The sequence below is a fragment of the Pithys albifrons genome, chromosome 5 (genome assembly GCF_047495875.1).
Source record: "Pithys albifrons albifrons isolate INPA30051 chromosome 5, PitAlb_v1, whole genome shotgun sequence".
Taxonomy (NCBI): Eukaryota; Metazoa; Chordata; class Aves; order Passeriformes; family Thamnophilidae; genus Pithys; species Pithys albifrons.
This window is the reverse complement of record NC_092462.1, coordinates 76,068,841-76,089,858: the sequence shown is the minus strand read 5'-3', so window position 1 is coordinate 76,089,858 and position 21,018 is coordinate 76,068,841. Positions and strand designations below refer to the sequence as shown.

Here is a 21,018-nt window from a genome sequence, read left to right as displayed (position 1 = left end):
CTGGAGGGAAACCCCCTCCCTCCCCTCGCAGCTCCAGCCAGATAATTGATACAGTCCCCAATGTTGACACACGAAATGTTTTGTAACCAACAGAGGGGAGAGAATCTGTTTATCTAAACCCACATTTGGAGTGACATAAGACTATCACTTTTTTGGTTAAATACCAGAAAGAATATCAATTCTTTGGCTGATATCAATCCAACCAGATCCATTTCGACTGACAACTCCTGTTTCCCTGGACTGGGGAAGGAGGGGGGTTGTTGTTCCTCCAGAGCAGCGACTGTTCAGTCAACAATGATGCTTCTTTTCCTTTTTTTTTTATTTTTTGGAGGGGGAAAAATCCCCCCAGACCTTGTGTGATGCTTCTTTTCCTTCCACTTCTTTTTGGAGGGGGAGAAATCCCCCCAGACCTTTGTGTGATGCTTCTTTTCCTTCCACTTTTTTTGGAGGGGGAAGAATCCCCCCAGACCTTGTGTGATGCTTCTTTTCCTTCCACTTCTTTTTGGAGGGGGAGAAATCCCCCCAGACCTTGTGTGATGCTTCTTTTCCTTTTTATTTTTTTTTTGGAGGGGGAAAAATCCCCCCAGACCTTTGTGTGATGCTTCTTTTCCTTTTTATTTTTTTTTTTGGAGGGGGAAGAATCCCCCCAGACCTTGTGTGATGCTTCTTTTCCTTCCACTTTTTTTGGAAGGGGGAAAAATCCCCCCAGACATTTCATTTAGAAACTGGGTGTGCTGGGTTTGGCTGGGGAGGTGTTGGCAGAAGGGGTGGACTCTGTGAGGAGGTGCTGGAAGCTTCTCCCATGCCCATGGAGACAATTCCAGGGTCGTAGACAAGGCTGAGCCCATCAGTGATGGTGGAAAACCTCTGGGATTACACATGGAAGAAGGAAAGGGGGAAACTGCTGTGGAACAACAGTGGGAGAGAGGAGTGAGAATGTGAGAGGGACACCCTGTAGACCCCCAGAGTGGGGCAGGAGATGCTCCAGGTGCCGGAGCTGGGATTCCCTGGAAGCCTGTGGAGAAGCCCATGGTGAGGCAGCTGAGTCCCTGCAGTCCATGGGGTGCAGAGACCCCCACACTGGAGCAGGAGGATGCCCAAAGGATCCCATGGGAAGCCCATCATGGAGCAGAGTCCTGGCAGGACTTGGGGCACTGTGGAAAAAGGAGCCCACGCTGGAGCTGCCTGTTCCTGAGGGACTGACCCCTTGGGAAAAGGGATCCACACTGGAGCAGTTCATGGAGAACTGCTGCCCCAGAGAAGGACTCGAGTTCATGGGAAACTGTCTCCTGTGGGAAGGACCCCACGCTGGAGCACAGGGAGAGTGTGGGGATCCAACCCCTGCAGAGGAAGGAGCAGAGACATGTGATGGTCTGAGCACAGCCCCCATTCCCTGTGGGAGAGAATTCAGGAGGGAAGTTGAGTCCAGAAAGAAGGGAGGGGTGGGAGGAAGGTGATTTGAGATTTGGGTTCATTTCTTTTTGCCCTGCTGTGATTTGATGGATAAATTAAACTGATTTCCCCAGTTGAGTCTGTTCGCCTGTGACAGTGACCAGTGAGTGACCTCTCCCTGCCCTTATCCCAATCCATGAGTTTTCCTCACACTTTCTCTCCCTGCCCAGCTGAGGAGGGGAGTGGGAGCAGCACCCAGGACCCCTCCAGGATCACCCCACCACCCTGAGGGAGATCTGGGGGTCCCAGAGAGCCACCCCATGGGTGACAGCTGGGAGTGGGAATGGGCTTCCTGCTGGCTCTGGGAGGAAGTCACAGGAACATTCCTTGTCAGCTTCCATCTGCAAAGCCAGATTTTAAGGAAACTTAAGGCAGGCAGCAAAACTTGGGCTTGGAACAACAAACCCCACCAGCAATTCTTTCAGGGATGGGAATTATTTGCATCAATCCTGAGTTTGTGCTTAAGGCAGGCAGAGACACCCTGTGGAATCACACACGGACGTTCCAGCAGGACTTGAGGCTTTAAATCCTTCTTTTTCCTGACTTCCAGACTCCAGTTCTCTGCTCTCTGCTCACCCTCTGCCTGAGGAAACCCACACTGGCCCACTGAGTCCAGGCTGCCTTCCATGGGATAGATCATCTTTCAGGAGGTCACAGCTCAGGGCTCTGATCCCACAAAACAACGTGCCAAACATTTCCCCCCCAGCCCATCCAGGCTCTTGGGCTTAACATGATCCCCCCAGGCAGGTGCTGGATCCAGCTGGATGAAAAATAAACTGGGATTAGAGCCAATGAAACTCTCCTGTTGGAGCAGCAAAGTCATTTACAGGAGCTTAAGGGGAGTTAGTTTTGAGAAGGAAAGGGCATGAATGGGGAAAGAAGCAGGTGCTGAGAAGGAAAAGGGCTGAGTGGTGGAAGGTGGGAGGGACTGGGGGTGTTCAGCCTGGAGAAGAGGAGGCTCAGAGGTGACCTCAGCACTGTCTGGAAGTGCCTGAAGGGAAGTTCTGGCCAGGTGGGGGTTGGTCTCTTCTCCCAGGCACTCAGCAATAGGACAAGGGGGCACGATGGGCTCAAGCTCTGCCAGGGGAAATTGAAGTTGGAGATCAGAAAAAAGTTCTTTGCAGAGAGAGTGCTCAGGCATTGGAATGGGCTGCCCAGAGAGGGGGTGGATTCACCATCCCTGAAGGTTTTTCAACTGAGCTTGGCCGTGGCACTGAGTGCCATGATCTGGTAAAGGGACTGGAGTTGGCCCAAGGGTTGGACTTGATGATCTCAGAGGTCTTTTCCAACCCAATCCATTCTAGGATTCTGTGACTGGGGCTGAGGGGCTGGAGGAGAAAGTCTGGGCTGTGGATCAGTGCAAGGAGAGGGAGGATCATCACCACTGAGTTGCCTTTTCTGGGAGCAGCAGCATGGATGGAGCCAGATTTTCCCACAGAACATCCAAGGCTGATCTCCCTGGGCTCTGGGATGTGCCAGGAGTTCTCCTTTCCTCGCCCTCCAAGACACTGCACTGGTGTCTCTCTGCTCTTCTCAGCTCTTGATTTTCCACAAATCCTCAGGAATGCAGCATGTGCAGCAAGGGAGCTGCAGGCACAGAGAATCATGGAATTTAGGTTGGAAAAACCCTCTGAGATCATCAAATCCAACCATCCCCAGCACTGCCAAGGCCACCACCGACCATGTCCCCAAGAGCCACATCCACATGGCTTTGAAATCCCTCCAGGAATGGGGACTCCACCACTGCCCTGGGCAGCCTGTTCCAGTGTTTCACAACACTTTCCATGAAGGAATTTTCCCTAATATCCAACCTAAACCTACCCTGGGGCAACTTGAGGCCGTTCCCTCTCCTCCCGTCCCTGTTCCTTGGGAGCAGAGCCCAACCCACCCTGCTCCAATCCCCAGGCCCATCCCAGCCAAGCTCCAGGGTCACTCAGCACAAACCACAACTTTTAAGACACACACAAACCACCTGAGAGACTCTTAAACCCCTTCAGTGCTTTGACCACCTGAGCCAGGACCAACATTTGGGGAGGAACTCGAGGTTCTGGAGCTTGGGGACTGTTGAGGAGCTGGAAAAGCTGCTGGAAAAGTTGGACTCCGTCATCCTCCTTCAGAAAATAAACAGATAAATGTCACTCACTGTCCAAGTGCCATCAGCACAGACGCTGTTGTCAATAAATCAGAAGTATCTAGGAACAGCTTGAACAACTTTTATTATTTTTTTTTCTTTAAAGTGCTTAAAACGTAAATAACAAGCTCTTTATAAACATTAGTTGCAACTATTAAAACATGAAACACACAGAACCCACTTCCTTGGTACGTGAAGTACAGGGAAATCAACAACTCCAAACCCTCCCTGATGCTTCTTTTCCCACTTTGGGATGTTTTTCCACCCCACATTTACAACATGAGACACATGGTTTGTTTCTTCACGGACAAGTCCTAAGGCTGAGTCTACACTTGAGGATCCACATCCCTTCAGGTTTGTTCCAGTTTAAGGATAAACCCTGGTGGTTCTTCTGGCCCACAGTGTGACCAGAGGGACCAGTCAAGGAGAAAAGAAATCACTTGGCCAAAGTTCCTGAAAAGCAAGAAACCCAGTTGTGGGCTGACAACACAAGCAGAGCAAGAGCACCCTGCTGGAACCTCGTGGAACAGCTTGAGCGTGGAAAAACAAAGTCCAAGGGAAAGGCCAAAGCACAGAGGAATTGTTATGGCTGTGTTTCAGCTGGAACCAGGGAAAAGCTGCTGCTGGTCCAGCAGAACCTTTTGGCCTGTTGGGTTCAGCAGAGCAACAGAGCTCAGAGTATGGGATGCTGCTCCTGCCCTTGGGCTTGCAAAGGAATCACTAAACACGGAGCTTTGGATCGCTAAACGTGGAGACAAACCCCAGACAGAACGTGGGCAACTTGAGAACATTCCCCCTCCCCAATTCTTTTGCTCATCCCTTCCCTCTACAAGAAAACAATTAGATCCTCAAGACCATTTCCCTCTGGGAACTTTTAACAACAAATCAACAACAAATCTGGTTTCAGTGCTGTTGTGTAGCCAAGCTGCTGCTCTTATGGACAGAATAAACCTGTGTGGTGGGGGGAAAACCCCCCACTTTGAGGACAGGAGGGAGGAGAAACAGAGAACAGAGACAGGAGCATCTTTAAGATGCCTTTTCCTAAACACGAGTCCATTTGTAGATACCTCTGGACTTCTGAACACTCAAGGACAGACACAGAACATCCATCACTGCTCGTTCCTTCTGTAGCTCCTGTCTCACATCCAGTGCCAAGGGACCTGTGCCATGCCCTGCCTTGGCCTTTGGAGATGGGAGGCAGCAGGACTGCTGGAAAGGCAGGTGATGGAGGGAGCAGGATTGCTGGAAAGGCAGGTGATGGAGGCAGCAGGATTGCTGGAAAGGCAGGTGATGGAGGGAGCAGGACTGCTGGAAAGGCAGGTGATGGAGGGAGCAGGACTGCTGGAAAGGCAGGTGATGGAGGCAGCAGGACTGCTGGAAAGGCAGGTGATGGAGGCAGCAGGACTGCTGGAAAGGCAGGTGATGGAGGCAGCAGGACTGCTGGAAAGGCAGGTGATGGAGGGAGCAGGATTGCTGGAAAGGCAGGTGATGGAGGCAGGACTGCTGGAAAGGCAGGTGATGGAGGGAGCAGGACTGCTGGAAAGGCAGGTGATGGAGGCAGCAGGACTGCTGGAAAGGCAGGTGATGGAGGGAGCAGGACTGCTGGAAAGGCAGGTGATGGAGGCAGCAGGACTGCTGGAAAGGCAGGAAAGGAGGAAGCACTTATTGCTGCAAAGGCAGGACAGGAGGAAGCACCTATTGCTGGAAAGGCAGGTGATGGAAGGGGTAAGTATTGCTGGAAAGGCAGGAGATGAGGAAGCACCTCTTGCTAGAAAGGCAGGAAAGGGGGAAGCTCTTATTGCTGCAAAGGCAGGAGGTGAGAAAGCACCTATTGCTGGAAAGGCAGAGGATGGAAGGGGCAAATATTGCTGGAAAGGCAGGAGACAAGGAAGCACCTATTGCTAGAAAGGCAAGAGATGGAAGGAGGAGGAGGTATTGCTGGAGAAGCAGGTGATGGAAAGAGCAGGTAGTGCTGGAAAAGGAGATGAAGCACCTCTTGGTGGAAAGGCAGGAGATGAGGAAGCACCTCTTGCTTGGAAGGGCAGGAGATGAGGAAGCACCTCTTGCTTGGAAGGGCAGGAGATGAGGAAGCTCCTCTTGCTGGAAAGTTAAGAGATGGAAGGAGGAGGTATTGCTGGAAAAGCAGGTGATAGAGCAGGTATTGCTGGAAAGGAAGGAGATGGAAGGGGCAAATATTGCTGGAAAGGCAGGAGATGAGGAAGCTCCTGGTGCTGGAAAGGCAGAGGATGAGGAAGCTCCTCTTGTTGGAAAGGCAGGAGATGAGGAAGCTCCTCTTGTTGGAAAGACAGGAGATGAGGAAGCTCCTGTTGCTGGAAAGGCAGGAGATGGAAGGGGCAAATATTGATGGAAAGGCAGGAGATGAGGAAGCTCCTGGTGCTGGAAAGGCAGGAGATGAGGAAGCTCCTCTTGTTGGAAAGGCAGGAGATGAAGAAGCTCCTCTTGTTGGAAAGGCAGGAGATGAGGAAGCTCCTCTTGTTGGAAAGGCAGGAGATGAAGAAGCTCCTCTTGTTGGAAAGACAGGAGATGAGGAAGCATCTATTACTGGAAGGGCAGATGAGGAAGCTCCTCTTGCTGGAAGGGCAGGAGGTGAGGAAGCTCCTGTTGCTGGAAAGGCAGGAGATGAGGAAGCTCCTCTTGTTGAAAAGACAGGAGATGAGGAAGCACCTATTACTGGAAGGGCAGATGAGGAAGCTCTTATTGCTGGAGGGGCAGGAGATGAGGAAGCTCCTATTGCTGGAAGGGCAGGAGATGAGGAAGCTCCTCTTGCTGAACGGCCACACACTCAGCAGCACCTGCTGAGCTCTGAGAGTAATTTCATATATTCAAGTGCAAAACAGTGAAGCTTTGGAGAAATAAAAGGCAGAGCTGACTAAGGCAGAAGGGGCTGAGGGAGGCGGTGAGACACGATGGAAGAGGAGGAGAAAAGGCAGGGAGGAGGTGCAGCCACATCCCTGGAAACATTGGCACTTGGTGTGGGGAGCACCTCCAACGCCGACACCGCCACAGGAGTGGTCCAAGGGAGCAGATGTTTTTTGGGGAGTGGGAGATTCTTGTGTGAGATTTTGGCTCTACCCTTCCCCTTATTAGTGCCCACCTGAGCCAGCCCCTTCTCCCAGCCCACATTCCCGTGCCGTGCTGCTTTCCCAACGCTGGATTGCATTCCAGCTGCCCACAACTCCTCCCTGCCCACCTTCAGCTCAAAGGAAGAGCTTCTCTGGGCACTCAGAAAGGGAATCTGCTGCTCAGGACATGGGATCTGGTTCTATGGGCAGAGAGGGGTTTCTGGGGCTTTCTAAAGTGGGGGAAACATCTTCTCTCTGCCCCTCACATCTCGCCCCAAAAACACAGGTGGAGGAGGAACATAAAGACAGGAGGAACAGGGGGACAAGAGCAAACCCTCAGATTATTCCCTACGAGGGGCCAAGGAAGGAAAGAGTGGAAGTTCATGGCTGGAACCCTTGAAGGTAACAAATCCTCCCCCTCATCCAATGGTCTAACTAGACAGGACCAAATCTCCTTTTCTCCTGCCCCAGTACTGTCTTTATCCAGCTGTATTTTGTCTTGGAATATTTGGCCTGCTCTTCCTCCCCATGTCATCTCCTAATCTCTCTGCCTCCCACATCCCAGGAGCTTCCTGTGCAGAATTCCTGCCAAGGACCCAAAGTACCTGCACACAGGGGTGGGAAGGCTCTGCATGTAAAAATAAACTCACTTTTTTTGGATGAGCAGGAAAACAGACAAGAAACCTGCCCCAGATGGGTTGTGTGGAAATGAGAATCAGATTTCAGAGCCTTTTTGGGGAGGAAACTGCTCCTGTCCTATGGCAAAAGGCACAGTTTTTCCAAGTCATGGGATGCATTGAAGCAGGTGAGGAGAAAAGAGTGGGAAGGGTTTAAATGAATCCAGGAACTTTGGGAGATAAAAAGAGGGAGATGATATCAACACAGTTCAAATTCCACTCCAACCAACCCTCCACCTGCACAGGCACCTTCTCTATCCCAAGTCCTGGCAGGATGAGAGAGGGAGAAACACCCTTTCTATTCCCTCCCACAGACCTCCACACCAACACCTGTGCTGGACTGTCCTGACCACATAAATCAGAGCCCTTTGGGTGGTCACTCCATGGGCAGCAGGTGGAAGCATCAGATCCCACCAGAGCCAGGTCCAGGAGATCCAACACTGTGATCCAACTGGAGAGGTGCTCGGCACTGGCACTGCCTGGAGGGGGGTCTGCCAGGATTCCTGGGCTGTGACAGGGAGTGTTTGGTGGGTGCCTGATCCCACCCAAGTGGTGCAGAGGTGGCCAGGTGGTCAGACATCCAATGGCATTTTCCTGTTGGGAAAGACAACACAGAGCTGATGGTGGGGGCAGCCGTGGAAAACAATTCCCGTGGGATGCTGAGGAGAAAACTGAGCTGTGGTTTAAACACACAGGAGTGTCCCAGGGCACAGCCAGTCTGGGCATGGGGTGGGTGGGATGCAAGAAGATCTCCTGGAGCCCTCATGATGCACAAACCACCACTGGCCCTTTTCCATGTTGCAAGTTGAGTTTTGAGGAACTGAGGCAGCATCTGCACACTTGGAGTGAAGGAGCCAACACAGCTCATGGTCAGGCAGTGACATGGGATTGAGTCCTTTATGGCCCCCAGCTCCATTGCTGGCCCTTTGTGTGGCATGTCCCAGAGGTCAGGAACTGGCACAAACTGGAGCTGGCTCTTCAGGCACAGATTCTTCATCCTGGGGGGTAAATGGGGCAGGAAGGGGAGGAGGCATCCAAGAACAGCCCCACTCTGTAGGAATGTGCTGGCAGAGCTTTGCTGGGTTTAAACAGCCCTGATGTCACCAACCAGTGCAACACCACCCTCCAGTCAGGGGACACCACTTCAGAGGAGAGATGAGGAAGAGTGTGGGCAGAAGAGCAGCAGCAGCAGGATGAAGTCATGGGTGATGTGATTTCCAGCTCTCAATGTCCATGGGCCACTTAAAGCACTGGCAGGGTGAGCGCCTGAGAAGATGGCACTTGGTCACAATGACAGGAACCTAAGGAGGCAACATCTGCCTCGTGTGGAGGGCTCTGCTCCTCCCCATAGGGTGGATGAGTGCCCACCACCCTACAGCTCCCTGGAGCCAGAGCTGGGAGAAGCTTGGGCTGGGAAGGAGCAGGTGACCTTTCCTGCTAAACTCTGCAACAGAAGCCACTGGAGCCCTCTTGGAAGAGGAGGGGGGAGTGCAGGGATGTTTGCAGCGTGTTTATTGGAGAAGTGCTCTAGGCAAGTGCTGCTGGGCTCTGGCTGGAGGTTACTTGGGCTTGCTCTCCCCCAGGGGGATCTGGAGGAGCGTGGGAGACTGTTCCATGATGCGAACCAGCAGGTGGTCAATGTAGTTCTCCAGTTCCTGGATGTGCTCCTCCTTCTTGCTCAGCTCCATCTCCTTCTGCAGCAGGAGCTGGATGAGCTCATCGTGGGTCAAGTGATAATACTTGGCTGACTGGTCCAGCACGGTGGGATCCTGTGGTAGAAACCAAGAGGAACATCCCATGAGTCGAACTAAAACTGCTGCTCCCTTTAATGTTTGCACAGTGCAGCAACAACCACAGCAATCCTGGTTTTATGTCTGTCCTCTTTCCACATCTGGAGCAGTACAGGGAAGCAGGACATACACAGACCTCATCCCAGAAAAGCTGGGATGCTCATAACCCACAACCTGAACTACCTGAGGCACCACAAAGGGTGCAGCAGAGTTGTCTTGCTCTAGTGGAAGGTTCCCACCCATGGCAGACGGTTGGAACAAGATGGTCATTAAGGACCTTCCAACCCAAACCATTCCATGACTCAATAACCAGGATTCACTCACACACTGTACAATAAAACCCCCCAAACCAAGGCAAGCAATGGGAGAACAATGATGGGGTGAGAAGGTCCAGAGACCAGGTCATGGAGGAAGGGAGGCTGGTGGGAGTCTCACACACATCCTGAGCAACCAGGATCCAGGATTAATACTCACCCTGTGGCAGGACCCCGTTCTACCTCCTCCACCAGGAATTCCCTGCCCCTGTGCCACCAGCTGTGGCACACCTTGGGCAGGTGTGGGTGCAGCTCTCACCTCCAAGGTGGTGGGTTCCTACCTTTAACTTCTTGGGCTCCATTTTCTCCGGGTGGGAGGATGGGGCCACGGGCTGGACACTGCTTGTGGTGACTGTCTTCAGCCTCTCCAGGCCATTGCTCAGTGCTGTGGTCAGGCTGGACCTGTGCTGCTGCTTCTTCTCACTGGAGACCTCCTGCACCGCGGCGCTGATGGGCTTCACGGGGTGGGGACTGGGGAGAACAAGGTTGGACAGTTACAACACCCGACTGGGGAGAACAAGGTTGGACAGTTACAACACCCTCCTGAGCCTGGAGAGACGCTGCTGCCTCTCCCTGTGGACTTTATGGAGATGGAACCCTCTTAGAAACTTTAGACTCAGCTAAATCCTGTGTCTGTGTCACCCAAAGCTCTCCTGCTCCGAGGAGAGTGAGGAGAAGCAGTGCCCATGGAGCCATTTCCACCCAGAGAGGAGATAAGGAGCCCCAGGACACGGTTGGCTGAGATACATTTCCACTGTGCTCAGTCCACACTGGGAATGCTGTGGGTCAAAACTCCCACAGGCTGCCCAGTGCTGGTGCCCACAGGAAGATCAAACCCATGCCCAGTGTAATCAGAGGCTGCTACATCTGCTGCCCAGAAGGGCATTTTGCTGTCCAGGAGCCCCCCAAATTAGAGTGGGGGGGTCACTGATGATGCTTCAGTGATGCTCCAGCCCAAGAGTTGGGCTCCACCTGCCTGGAAGCCACCACAGAGTTTGTCCCCCTCCACTAGGCCAAAATGGAGGGTGAGGAGTCAGTTAACTCAGTTAACATTTTAATTTGTTTTGCCTCATTCTTTGTTTGCTTTTCAACAGGATGGAAAGAGAAGTGACCTGATTCTACCTTCCTGCAAGGAACAGGCACACCTGGGCCCCATCCTGGGGATGGAAAGATCCAAACATCTTCTCGGGAGCTCTGCCAAGCCTCTGCTCTCACAGGGTGCAGCAGCCACCCTGCAGAGGGGGACAGTCCCATCTGCTGTGTGTCCCAATGGTGACAGTGTCCTCTGCCTTGTCCATGGTGGTTGGATCAGGATGTACCAAACCATCTTCCCATCATGCTAACGGTCTGGAAGTTCTTTTCAACCATGGTGGTGCCTCCTGCCATGCTTATGGTAGGAGGGGACAGCACTGGTAGCCACTGACCAGCTCCCACAGGCCAAAGGATCAGCTTCCTTAATCAAAGAATCCTAGAATGGATTGGGTTGGAAAAGACCTCCCAGATCATCAAGTCCAACCCTTGGTCCAACTCCAGTCCCTTTACCAGATCATGGCACTCAGTGCCACGGCCAAGCTCAGCTGAAAAACCTCCAGGGATGGTGAATCCACCCCCTCTCTGGGCAGCCCATTCCAATGCCTGAGCACTCTCTCTGCAAAGAAGTTTTTGCTGCTCTCCAACTTCAATTTCCCCTGGCAGAGCTTGAGCCCATCGTGCCCCCTTGTCCTATTGCTGAGTGCCTGGGAGAAGAGACCAACCCCCACCTGGCCACAACTTCCCTTCAGGCACTTCCAGACAGTGCTGAGGTCACCTCTGAGCCTCCTCTTCTCCAGGCTGAACACCCCCAGCTCCCTCAGCCTCTTCCCACAGCACTTGTGCTCCAGTCCCTTCTCCAGCCTCGTTGCTCTTCTCTGGACTCACTCCAGAGGGCAAGAGGAGGGGCAGGCACTGAGTTCTGCTCTGTGGGGACCAGGGACAGCACCCAGGGAAGGGCTGGAGCTGTGTCAGGGCAGGGACAGCACCCAGGGAAGGGCTGGAGCTGTGCCAGGGCAGGGACAGCACCCAGGGAAGGACTGGAGCTGTGCCAGGGCAGGGACAGCACCCAGGGAAGGGCTGGAGCTGTGCCAGGGCAGACTCAGGTGGGATCTCCGGGAAAGGCTCTTCCCCCAGAGGGTGGTGGGCACTGCCCAGGCTCCCCAGGGCAGTGGGCACGGCCCCAAGGCTGCCAGAGCTCCAGGAGGGTTGGGATGATGCTCTGGGGCACAGGGTGGGATTGTTGGGGTGTCGGTGCAGGGCCAGGGGTGGCACTGGATGGTCCTTGTGGGTCCCTCCCAGCTCAGGGCATTGTGTGATTCTGTGATCTCTGCTCAGAGCTGTCCAAGCCTGTGGACAGAGCCCGGGGCTCCTGGGCAGCTGGAAGAGATGAAGAGGAATCTCATGGACCTCAGTGGGGGTCCACTGACAGTGTCAGGGCTTGGAGAAGCTGCTGTTCTGCACATGAGCCTCAGGACCCCTCACTGGGGACCAAACCCTGCACCAGCAGAGCTGTAACCACCACGCTACAAAGGTCCAGCAGCTGTGAGGAGAACGTTGGGGGAGTCACCAGGACACCTTATCACAGCCAGACCTGAAGATGAGTAGCCCCAAATGTCACCACCACCTCGTGCTCCCCCACAGCCAGTGAGGAGACACCAGAGTGTGTCCAAACCTTGGGACCAAACTGCCATAACTCCACAGAATGAAGCCCACTTGGGTCCCAGTGGGATAGCTCAGATGGATTTTGAAAGCAGGGGGACATTTCCCACTGCAAGTCTGGTCCCAGCCCCACAGCCAGTGGGAACAGTCACTTCTGCAGAGCTGGAAAAGGTGTTTTACAAAATAAATCATAATCCCACCCTTTCCTGCTAAGGGGGTGGTGAGTGCAGGGCTCCTCCTGAGCAAAGCAGGGCTCCTCCTGAGCAAAGCAGGGCTCTGGCACCTCCTCTGGTCACTCTGAGAGGATCCAAAAGCTGGAGACATTCCTCCACCTCCATCTGTCCCAGCATGGTTGGCACCAGGTTCTTCCAGAGGAGCAGAGGCTGTTTCACACCCACAGCCAGGTCTGACATCCTGATGGATCCACCAAGAAACTGGACCTATTTCCATCCACTGGTTGATGAACGTGAACTTGAGGGAAGAACTAATTGCTCAAACTGCATCTCTGAGCAGACCCAAGTCTAGGATGGAGTTTAACAGGTCAAGGTGAGACCTCTCAGGGTGACAGAGGCTCAGCCCTGTCCCCCTCTCTGAGCCAGCCTTGCTGTGTCACAGCTTTCAGATACTCCCAAGGTCACTGCCAAGCACATGAAAAACATTCCTCCAAAATGAAGTCCCATTAAAATGCTTCTCACAGAGAAGGAGACAACAAAGGACAAACCCAAGGGAATCAATCTCTGTTGTGGGTGGAGCAGCACACAGCACCTGAGGGCCAAATCTCCATGGAGAAAGGGTCTACAGGGGCAAAGGGAATGACTGGACACCTGATCAGATCTCCCAGGTCTATCCATGGATGTGCCAAGCCATCTCCAAGCTCCGAGGGCTCGGCAAGGATTGCATTTACATCACACACACTGGCACATGATTTAACCTGACACCTCATTTGCAGAAGATGATGGTTCTGCTGCACCCCTGACATGAGGAAGGCCCAAAGCAGCATGTGCCAACATCACCCTGGCACCTGTGATGTCCCCAGTCCTGACACCGGCCAGCACCGTGACAGTTCCTGATGGGTGGGGGAGGAGCTGCACAACTGCTGGACCTCTCCAAGGCAGTGGAGTCCTTAAAGGATGGTCACAGGCTGTCCCTGAGGTCCCACCTGGCCCAGGGATGTGACCAAAGACACCCTCCCAGCAGTGAGGGCCCCATCCCACCCCTCCCCAAAGAGAAAAGGCTCCCACACACACCTGAGTGTCACAGCTGATGCTCTGAGCACCCACCTTACCCACAGGATGACCAGCACAGCCCTCTGGCCACTTGGGAAGGGGACATGGGACCCCACAGCCACCTTCCAGCTTTCCTGAGGAGGACACACAACCCTAGCACACCAGACTCCCAACAATCCACACCAGGTACCAGCTCCTCCTTTACCTGACGGGAGAAAAAGACACTTTTGTCCCAGAAAATGTCCCCAAGGCCAAGCCTTAATGCCTGTTCCAAGGCTGAACTCTTTTCCTTCCACCTTTTTTCTACCATATCTTTTCTTGTCCATGTGCCATCCTAACAGGAGATGATTCTAGGAAAGGGAAGCACAGACATGGAGACCTGGAAAAAGGCCCTTCCAGGTTTCCTCTCTTCCCCCCATGACAACTGTCACATCTCCCCAGTCTCATAAAGCACTGCAGAACCTCAAAGCTTTCAGGAGACAGCTGGAAACTCTTCAAAGGCTCTTCAATCCCAGCAGCAAAGTATCTACAACATGGCAGAGGAACCAGAGCAGAGAAGTTCCAGGGCTATCCAGCCATGTATCAGGACAGAAGCCAGCACTGATATGATGCCCAGCCCCCAGGTCCAAGCCCATTTCCATCCCACGAGCAGCCAGGCCTTGGATGGATGCACAACCAACCTTGAAGATGACCATGAGCTGGTGCTACTGACACAGAGGGTCTTGTACTTCCCTCATTGCCTCATTTGGCCCTTTGGGATTGCAGGACACTTCTCTTTCCATGAAACATAACAAGATTGAGGAGGTTTGTGTATTCCACCCCTGAAAATTTGCAACAAGGTTATCTGCTGGAGGATGAATAATCCAATTAAAAATGAATTGAGGATCTGGCCTAAATAAGAAGTAAAAAATACCATCTAACAGCCCCAGCTCTTGCTGGTCTTTGTTCCCAAGATCATTTTGCTCCTCAAACCCATGTCCAAGACAGGAAGGGATCCCAAGCAGAAGGGCTGGAGCTCAGCTGAGTCCTGTTGGCCTGTTCTCCTGCCCTTTCTCTCTCCCAGGGCTGTGACCTACATTGTTCTTGGGCCAGGTGGGATTTTACCATTTCAGTGCCCCCGTGAAGCTCCATTTGCCTCAGGGTCAGTGAGGCTGATCAAGTGAATTCCTGTTAGAGCTCAATAAATCAGCAGACAGAGTCCATGACAACCTTCTCCTGCCCAGGCAGACCAAGGGAAGGAGTACCAGGAAAACTTGAGGAACTGGAGGACACAGAGCAAGGCTCCATGCCCAAAACTCACCATCTGTACTTCACGGCTTCTACAAACCCATGACTGACCTGGGAGGAGGAACGTCCCCTTCTTTCCACCACGGTTCCCCCCTTCCCATTATCCTCAAGGCTAAATCTCAATTGCTTCATAACCAGTGGGAATCTTGGCAGGAGGGAGGGGAGAATTTTGCCCTGGTGAAACTACTTTTTTTTTGGCTATGGAGAGAAGAAGGTTTTTAGTACCTGATGGGCATTCCAAAGGAAAGGAATCAAGGCTGAATGAATGGAAAGGGAAGGGGCAGCAGCTGTGCACATGCCATGGGGGAATCAGGAGAGCATGAACAGCTGGAAGCTCTCCTGGCAGACATGGAGAAGGCATTTATTTTGCAAGCACGGGGAAGATGATGGAGCCAAAATTAGCAGTGAGGGAAATGCAGGGGCTGAACTTTCAGCTGGGGCAGGTCGTGGATGCATCAAACCATTTGCCCTTGTTAGGGAAAACACAGGACACCAGTGGGGATTCCCTGCCATGATCCCAGAAAGCCAAGGCTTCAAGCAGCTCAGGCTGGACTCTCTGGGACCACGGGAAGGTGAGGGAGGAGGACCTGCTGCCGGCACCGCGCCGGGGTCCTCTCTCTCATCACCCCCCTGATGAGAGCAGAAAGGAGACAGGGCTTCACCTCTACCAGACACACACCCTTCGCCTTCCCCGCGGTGCTCACCTGGTCGTCTGCTGGCAAAGGGGCTTCTCAGCTGGCTGTGTCTCCCTGGGCAAAACCCCGAGCGCTGAAGCCTGCGTGTCCCCGGGCTGCGGCCACGGGCAGGGCTGGGCGGCTGCGCGGCTGGAGGCGGCGGGCACCGCGCTGCCCGCGGCGCGGCACGGCAAACCAAACTGCTGGGGGTTAGTGGCAGCCATGAGGAAAGGGGTGGAGGAGGCCAAGGGCTGGCTGGCATGCAGGGAGGGAGGCTGCACGAGCGGGTTAGTGGGCTGGAAGCCATGCCCGAGGAGGGCTTCCTCGTGGAGGTTGGCCAAGCTGAGGTTTCCCTGCTCAAGCTTTTCGGGCAGCACAGCTTGAGTTGGGAGGGGGGCTGGGGGTGTATCCATGAAGGGATTGCTTGGGGAACTTGGGCTGAGTGCCAGAGTAAAGGGGTTTCTTGGGGCTGAAGCTTCCTGCTTGTGCCTCTCCTCTGCCCTATCTGGCTTCCAGAAATCGGCCTTCTTGAAGTCTATCCTTCTGTCTGCCAAGTGCCACAGCCCCTCGGGTGGGGGTCTGCCCTGCTCTGCCTCCTGAGGAGGGCTGGCCACTGCCCCAGGGACACAGGGCTCAGGCTGGTGTCCCTCTTGCCCCTCGCCATCATCCCATGCCAGCTCTGGCTGGGGTGGGCTCTCCCCATGTGCTAACCTTGGGCTGGGACCAGTGGGATGACCAGCTGACTCCTGCTCTTCCAGAGCTGTCCAGAACATTTCTGGCTGGCCTAGCTTGGAAGGTGGGTTTAGTCCTGAAATACTGAGCTCCTCAGGGAACAGCTCCTCTTTGGAGGCCATCTCCCACTTGGCACTGTCTGTGGCCTCTGCCTGAGGGGACAATCGGGGCTGGTTCCAGCTCTGCTCAGCTCCCGACTGGCCTGATCCATCCAGGGAGAACTTGGAAGCACAAGTCTCAAACTGCTCAGCCACATCCATCTCATCCATCTCTGACGGGCCTTCCCCCAAGGAGATGTCCCCTTTTCCCAGCTCGCTGGCTCTCGCCTCCAAATCAGCTGGCAAGTCCACAGGTTCAGCATCCTTGGAGACTGGAAAGTCACTCCCAGCTCCGGCGGTGTCCACTCCCAGTGCAGGTGGGCTGGGACACGGCGGGACAAAGGGCTCGTTGCTCACATGGCTCTTTGGCAACTCCACATCTGCTTTTGGACCCTCTGTGTCTTCTGCTTGCTCCTCACTGCCCTGCTGTGGACCATGAGCTTCCTCTTCTTCCTCCTCCTCCCCGTCCCCCCCAACCCCAGTGGCTGCGAACCACCTGGGAGGCTTTGGGGGCGGCACAGCCACCATGTCCTCCCGCGCTTGGGGCCCTGCCCAGGGGGAGAGGACCACGTGCCTCTCACGGATGTCAGAGCTGAGCTTCACCAGGCCCTCACCGGCCTCGAGCCGCATGCTGGCCTGGAGCCGGTACACCGATGTCCGGATGTCGAAGGCGTCCTCCTCGCTCCCGGCGCCCTGGGGCTCCTTGCCCGGCTCGGGAGGGGCAGGGAACGGCCGTGCCAGCACTTGTGGAGGCACAGCCACCACGTTGCTGCCTGGCAGGGCCTCAGGGGTGAGTTCTGGGGGGAAGGCACCCCTGGGCAGGACGTGAGCGGCCGCATGAGAGGCGCCGGTGGCTTCGAAGGCGCCGTCGCCGAGGAAGGCGGGTCGTGGGCTGAACACGCTGTCCTGACCCCTGCGCTCCTCAGCCACGCCCTGGGTGCTCTCCGAGGGCTCAGGAGCAGTTTCTGTGGCTATGGTCATCCAGCCATTTGTCCCTGCACTAGAGGACTCCTCCTCACCGCTGTCCCCTCCCTCCCTAGTGCTATTTCCAGCTGAAGCCTCTTTCTCCGCGGTGTTTCCCGATGCGAACGCGGCTGTCCAAACCATGGGCGTGCTGCTCTTCCTCCTCCTCCCCATGGTCCCTGCAGACACGGGGCTCAGCACATCCTCTATCACCGTGGCTTCCTGGGTTGTGCTCACCAAGTTGGCCCCCACATCCAAACTGGAGAAGTTCGTCCATGACCGCAGAGCTGCAGGTATTTCACCGCCGAGCTGCAAATCGTCCTTTTCAAAGCCTTTCGTCCCCTCCTTGTGGGCTGGCTTGGCTGCTCTCTCCGTTGGGCTGGCTGCATCTGCATCATCAATGAAAGCCATGCCCTCTGCTGCCAGGGAGGCAAACAAGTTTTCCTTCTTTCCTTCTGGTTTGAGCCTGCTGGTGGCAAAGGCATCGAAGGTGTCGTCCCACTCCGAGAGCGGTGGGGGGACGGCGGGTTCGGTGTCCGGAGGAGGAGGAGGAGGAAGGTCTCCTTGAGATGGGGGAGTAGTTTCAGGCACGGGGACACCAATGCTTTGGGCTGGAGACTCCCTCTCTGGGTCTGTATGCCTTAGGGAGGCAGAGGGACTGCAATCCTCAGAGGAATAAAAGCTGCCAGCGACCTCTGGTGAAGCATGCGGCCCACACGGGAAACTAGAGAAAAAGTGAGTAGGTGAAGGAGAATTTAGTACCTGGTCAGCGAGGAGGTCCTCAAAGAAGGGATTGCTCTGCAGGGAGTTGAGGAATGGGTTGGTGGGGGACAAGCATCCGGCCTGACTGTCTCCAGCAGCGGGAGGGAGGTTAGAGCTTGGCATGCGAGCGAGATGGGCAGGAGGACACGGGGCGGGGGAGCAGGGAGGAAAATGAGAAGGAGCATCTGAGCTGGTTTCTACCTGAGGAGACACTTCCAGGCTGTGGAGGGAAGACAAAACAGTCCTCCTGGTTAATGCTGTGACAGAGCTGTGAGCACACACCACACACACCACAAACGCTTCGGTTCAAGCAATGCAATGACCAAATACATTCTCGGCTCTTGTTAGGCAGAGCAATGATTATGGAGTCAAGGCGAGGAAAGGGCATGCACGACAAAAAGGAAAGGGCAGCCCTTCTCCTGGAACACTCCTCCACATTCCCCTCTCTGCCTTGGCAAGCTCAAGAGCCCCAGAGAGTCTTCCCACCTCCTGCAGCCCAAGGACTCCGCTCAGGTTTTTGTCCCAGGGCAGGTTGTGCATGAGGAGCCGGACCAGGCTCTTGGATCAGAATGACTTGAACCAGTGAAGGCACACAGGAGGCTTTCCCAGTTTACCCCAGTTCCTTGTTTGCCAACATTACCAGGATGGCAGCAGACATGGTGCTTCCTCTTGAACCAGATGGGGGGAAGCACAGCTGCAGGTGGCCAAGGAACAAGAGCCAAGCAGGAAGGAGCAGGATGTGACCCTGGCTCCATTCCAGACTCTGCTCAGCCTCCCACATGCCCTTTGTCATGTCACTTCTGGCCTGAGATCTCGGCATCCCTGGAACCCCATGGGAAACCCCAAGAAGGAGGAAGGGATTCAGCATATCTGGAATTCAAGACCGTCAGTACTCTGAACCTCGCACTGAGGAGGCCAATTCTTTGCTGCCTTTTCAAGAGGGACTACACTGACCTTTCTTTGGGATTTCATGGATCTTCCTTTGGGAACAACTCCAGCAATGTGCATCACCACTCCCAAGGAAGCCTCACTGGGCTCGATGGATTTCCCATCCCAAAGTGTGTGGTGTGAACACTCCACACTCCAACTGCTGCTCCCACTGCCAGGCTCCCTCCTCCTGAGCCCCCATCCCTTGACTCACCCTTGGAAGAGCATTCCCATCCCTGGGATAGGGGCACTTGGCACTGGCACAGCCCTGTGACTGATCCATCGGGATCACAGCCACAAGAGCCCAGTTTCAGAGCCCCCAGTCTTGGTTTGGGAGAAACACGGACACGGATCAGGCAGCACTGGGTATATCAAAGTCTAACAAGGAATGAATTGCTTTGCCAACATCCACAGGGTCTGCTCAGCCCTGGGCTTACACCTTGGGATTTCCCTCCTGAGCTGCTGGAAGGGATCACAGGAGGCACCAGAATATCACGGCCAAACACAAAATCCAACAAAATAAGTTACTAGAACAACTCTTCCCACGTTATTGTGGATGCACAAAATGCCTTGGACACGTTTGAAAGCACAAAAATGCCATCTTGAGGCAAAAGTTAACGCTGTGAGATGGTGCAGTTGGTGTTGGTTGGTGTTGCAGTGGGAAGGGTGACGTGTCAGAGCTCCCCTTGAACCATGAGGGATGTGGTCCCATTTTTCCCCACTCCTGGCAGCTTCACAGCCCCCTCAGCATCTTCCTCTGAGCAGCTCCTTGGAGAGGTGCCTATTTATGCCATCAGTGGCACCACAAGCCCCTTATCCCAGTTTTTAGGTAGATAACACAGACAGGAAGGGGCCGAGCATGACAGGCTCAACTCCAGCACCCACCGGACACCCCTGAGCAGAATTAGGGATTCAGGGACAAAAAAAGGGGGCCCAAACCTTCATTTCCACTCAAACCTGCAGCTCACTTGTGGGCAGACACAGCTCGTGGGTGCCCTCTCCTGCTGTCACTAAGCAGTGGTGGCCATGCCCATCCTGGTCCCCAAACAGGCCGGCCGTGCTCCGACGTGAATCCGTGTCCTCTCCTGCTCAGAGCAGGGTGGGAAAGGCACTGTGGGCAGCCAGGAATGAACCCTCAGAGGTGACAACTCCAAGCAGCCACCATGGGCAGCCAGGAATGAACCCACAGAGGTGACAGCTCCAAGAAGGCACCATGGGCAGCCAGGAATGCACCTCCAGAGGTGACAACTCCAAGCAGCCACCATGGGCAGCCAGGAATGAACCCACAGAGGTGACAACTCCAAGCAACCACCATGGGCAGCCAGGAATGAACCCACAGAGGTGACAGCTCCAAGAAGGCACCGTGGGCAGCCAGGAATGAACCCACAGAGGTGACAACTCCAACAGCCACCATGGGCAGCCAGGAATGAACCCACACAGGTGACAGCTCCAAGAAGGCACCATGGGCAGCCAGGAATGAACCCACAGAGGTGACAACTCCAAGAAGGCACCGTGGGCAGCCAGGAATGAACCCACAGAGGTGACAACTCCAAGCAGGCACCGTGGGCAGCCAGGAATGAACCCACAGAGGTGACAACTCCAACAGCCACCATGGGCAGCCAGGAATGAACCCACACAGGTGACAGCTCCAAGAAGGCACCATGGGCAGCCAGGAATGAACCCACAGAGGTGACAAGTCCAAGCAGCCACCATGGGCAGCCAGGAATGGACCCACAGAGGTGACAACTCCAAGAAGGCACCATGGGCAGCCAGGAATGCACCTCCACAGGTGACAACTCCAAGCAGCCACCATGGGCAGCCAGGAATGCACCTCCAGAGGTGACAACTCCAAGCAGGCATCATGGGCAGCCAGGAATGACCCCACAGAGGTGACAGCTCCAAGCAGGCACCAAGGGCAGCCAGGAATGGACCCACACAGGTGACAACTCCAAGCAGGCACCATGGACAGCCAGGAATGAACCCACAGAGGTGACAACTCCAAGAAGGCACCATGGACAGCCAGGAATGAACCCACAGAGGTGACAACTCCAAGCATCCCAGCTCTTCACAGCTGTGCACAGATCTCTAAGAGAAGGGACAGGAGAAGCTGATGGACCTTCAGGCCCAAACCACTCCAGAGACCAGGAGCCAGTCTGTACTTGGAAGCCAAACTTTCCCAACATTCCAGCCCAGGAATCAGCAGGTGGTTGC

General features: G+C 54.6%; 1 protein-coding gene across 1 annotated transcript in view; it reads right to left on the bottom strand.

Moving 5' to 3' along the window:
* Positions 1-3,645: 3,645 nt before the first annotated feature.
* RAB11FIP5 (RAB11 family interacting protein 5) overlaps positions 3,646-21,018 on the bottom strand; it is a 51,795-nt gene continuing 34,422 nt past the window's right edge. The window contains exons 4-6 of the mRNA XM_071557088.1: positions 15,356-17,842; positions 9,729-9,918; positions 3,646-9,112 (exon numbers count right to left, since the gene is read on the bottom strand). Of these exons, the coding sequence (XP_071413189.1) occupies positions 8,903-9,112; positions 9,729-9,918; positions 15,356-17,842 (2,887 nt within the window). The 3' untranslated portion in view covers positions 3,646-8,902. The remainder of the gene's footprint in view (positions 9,113-9,728; positions 9,919-15,355; positions 17,843-21,018) is intronic.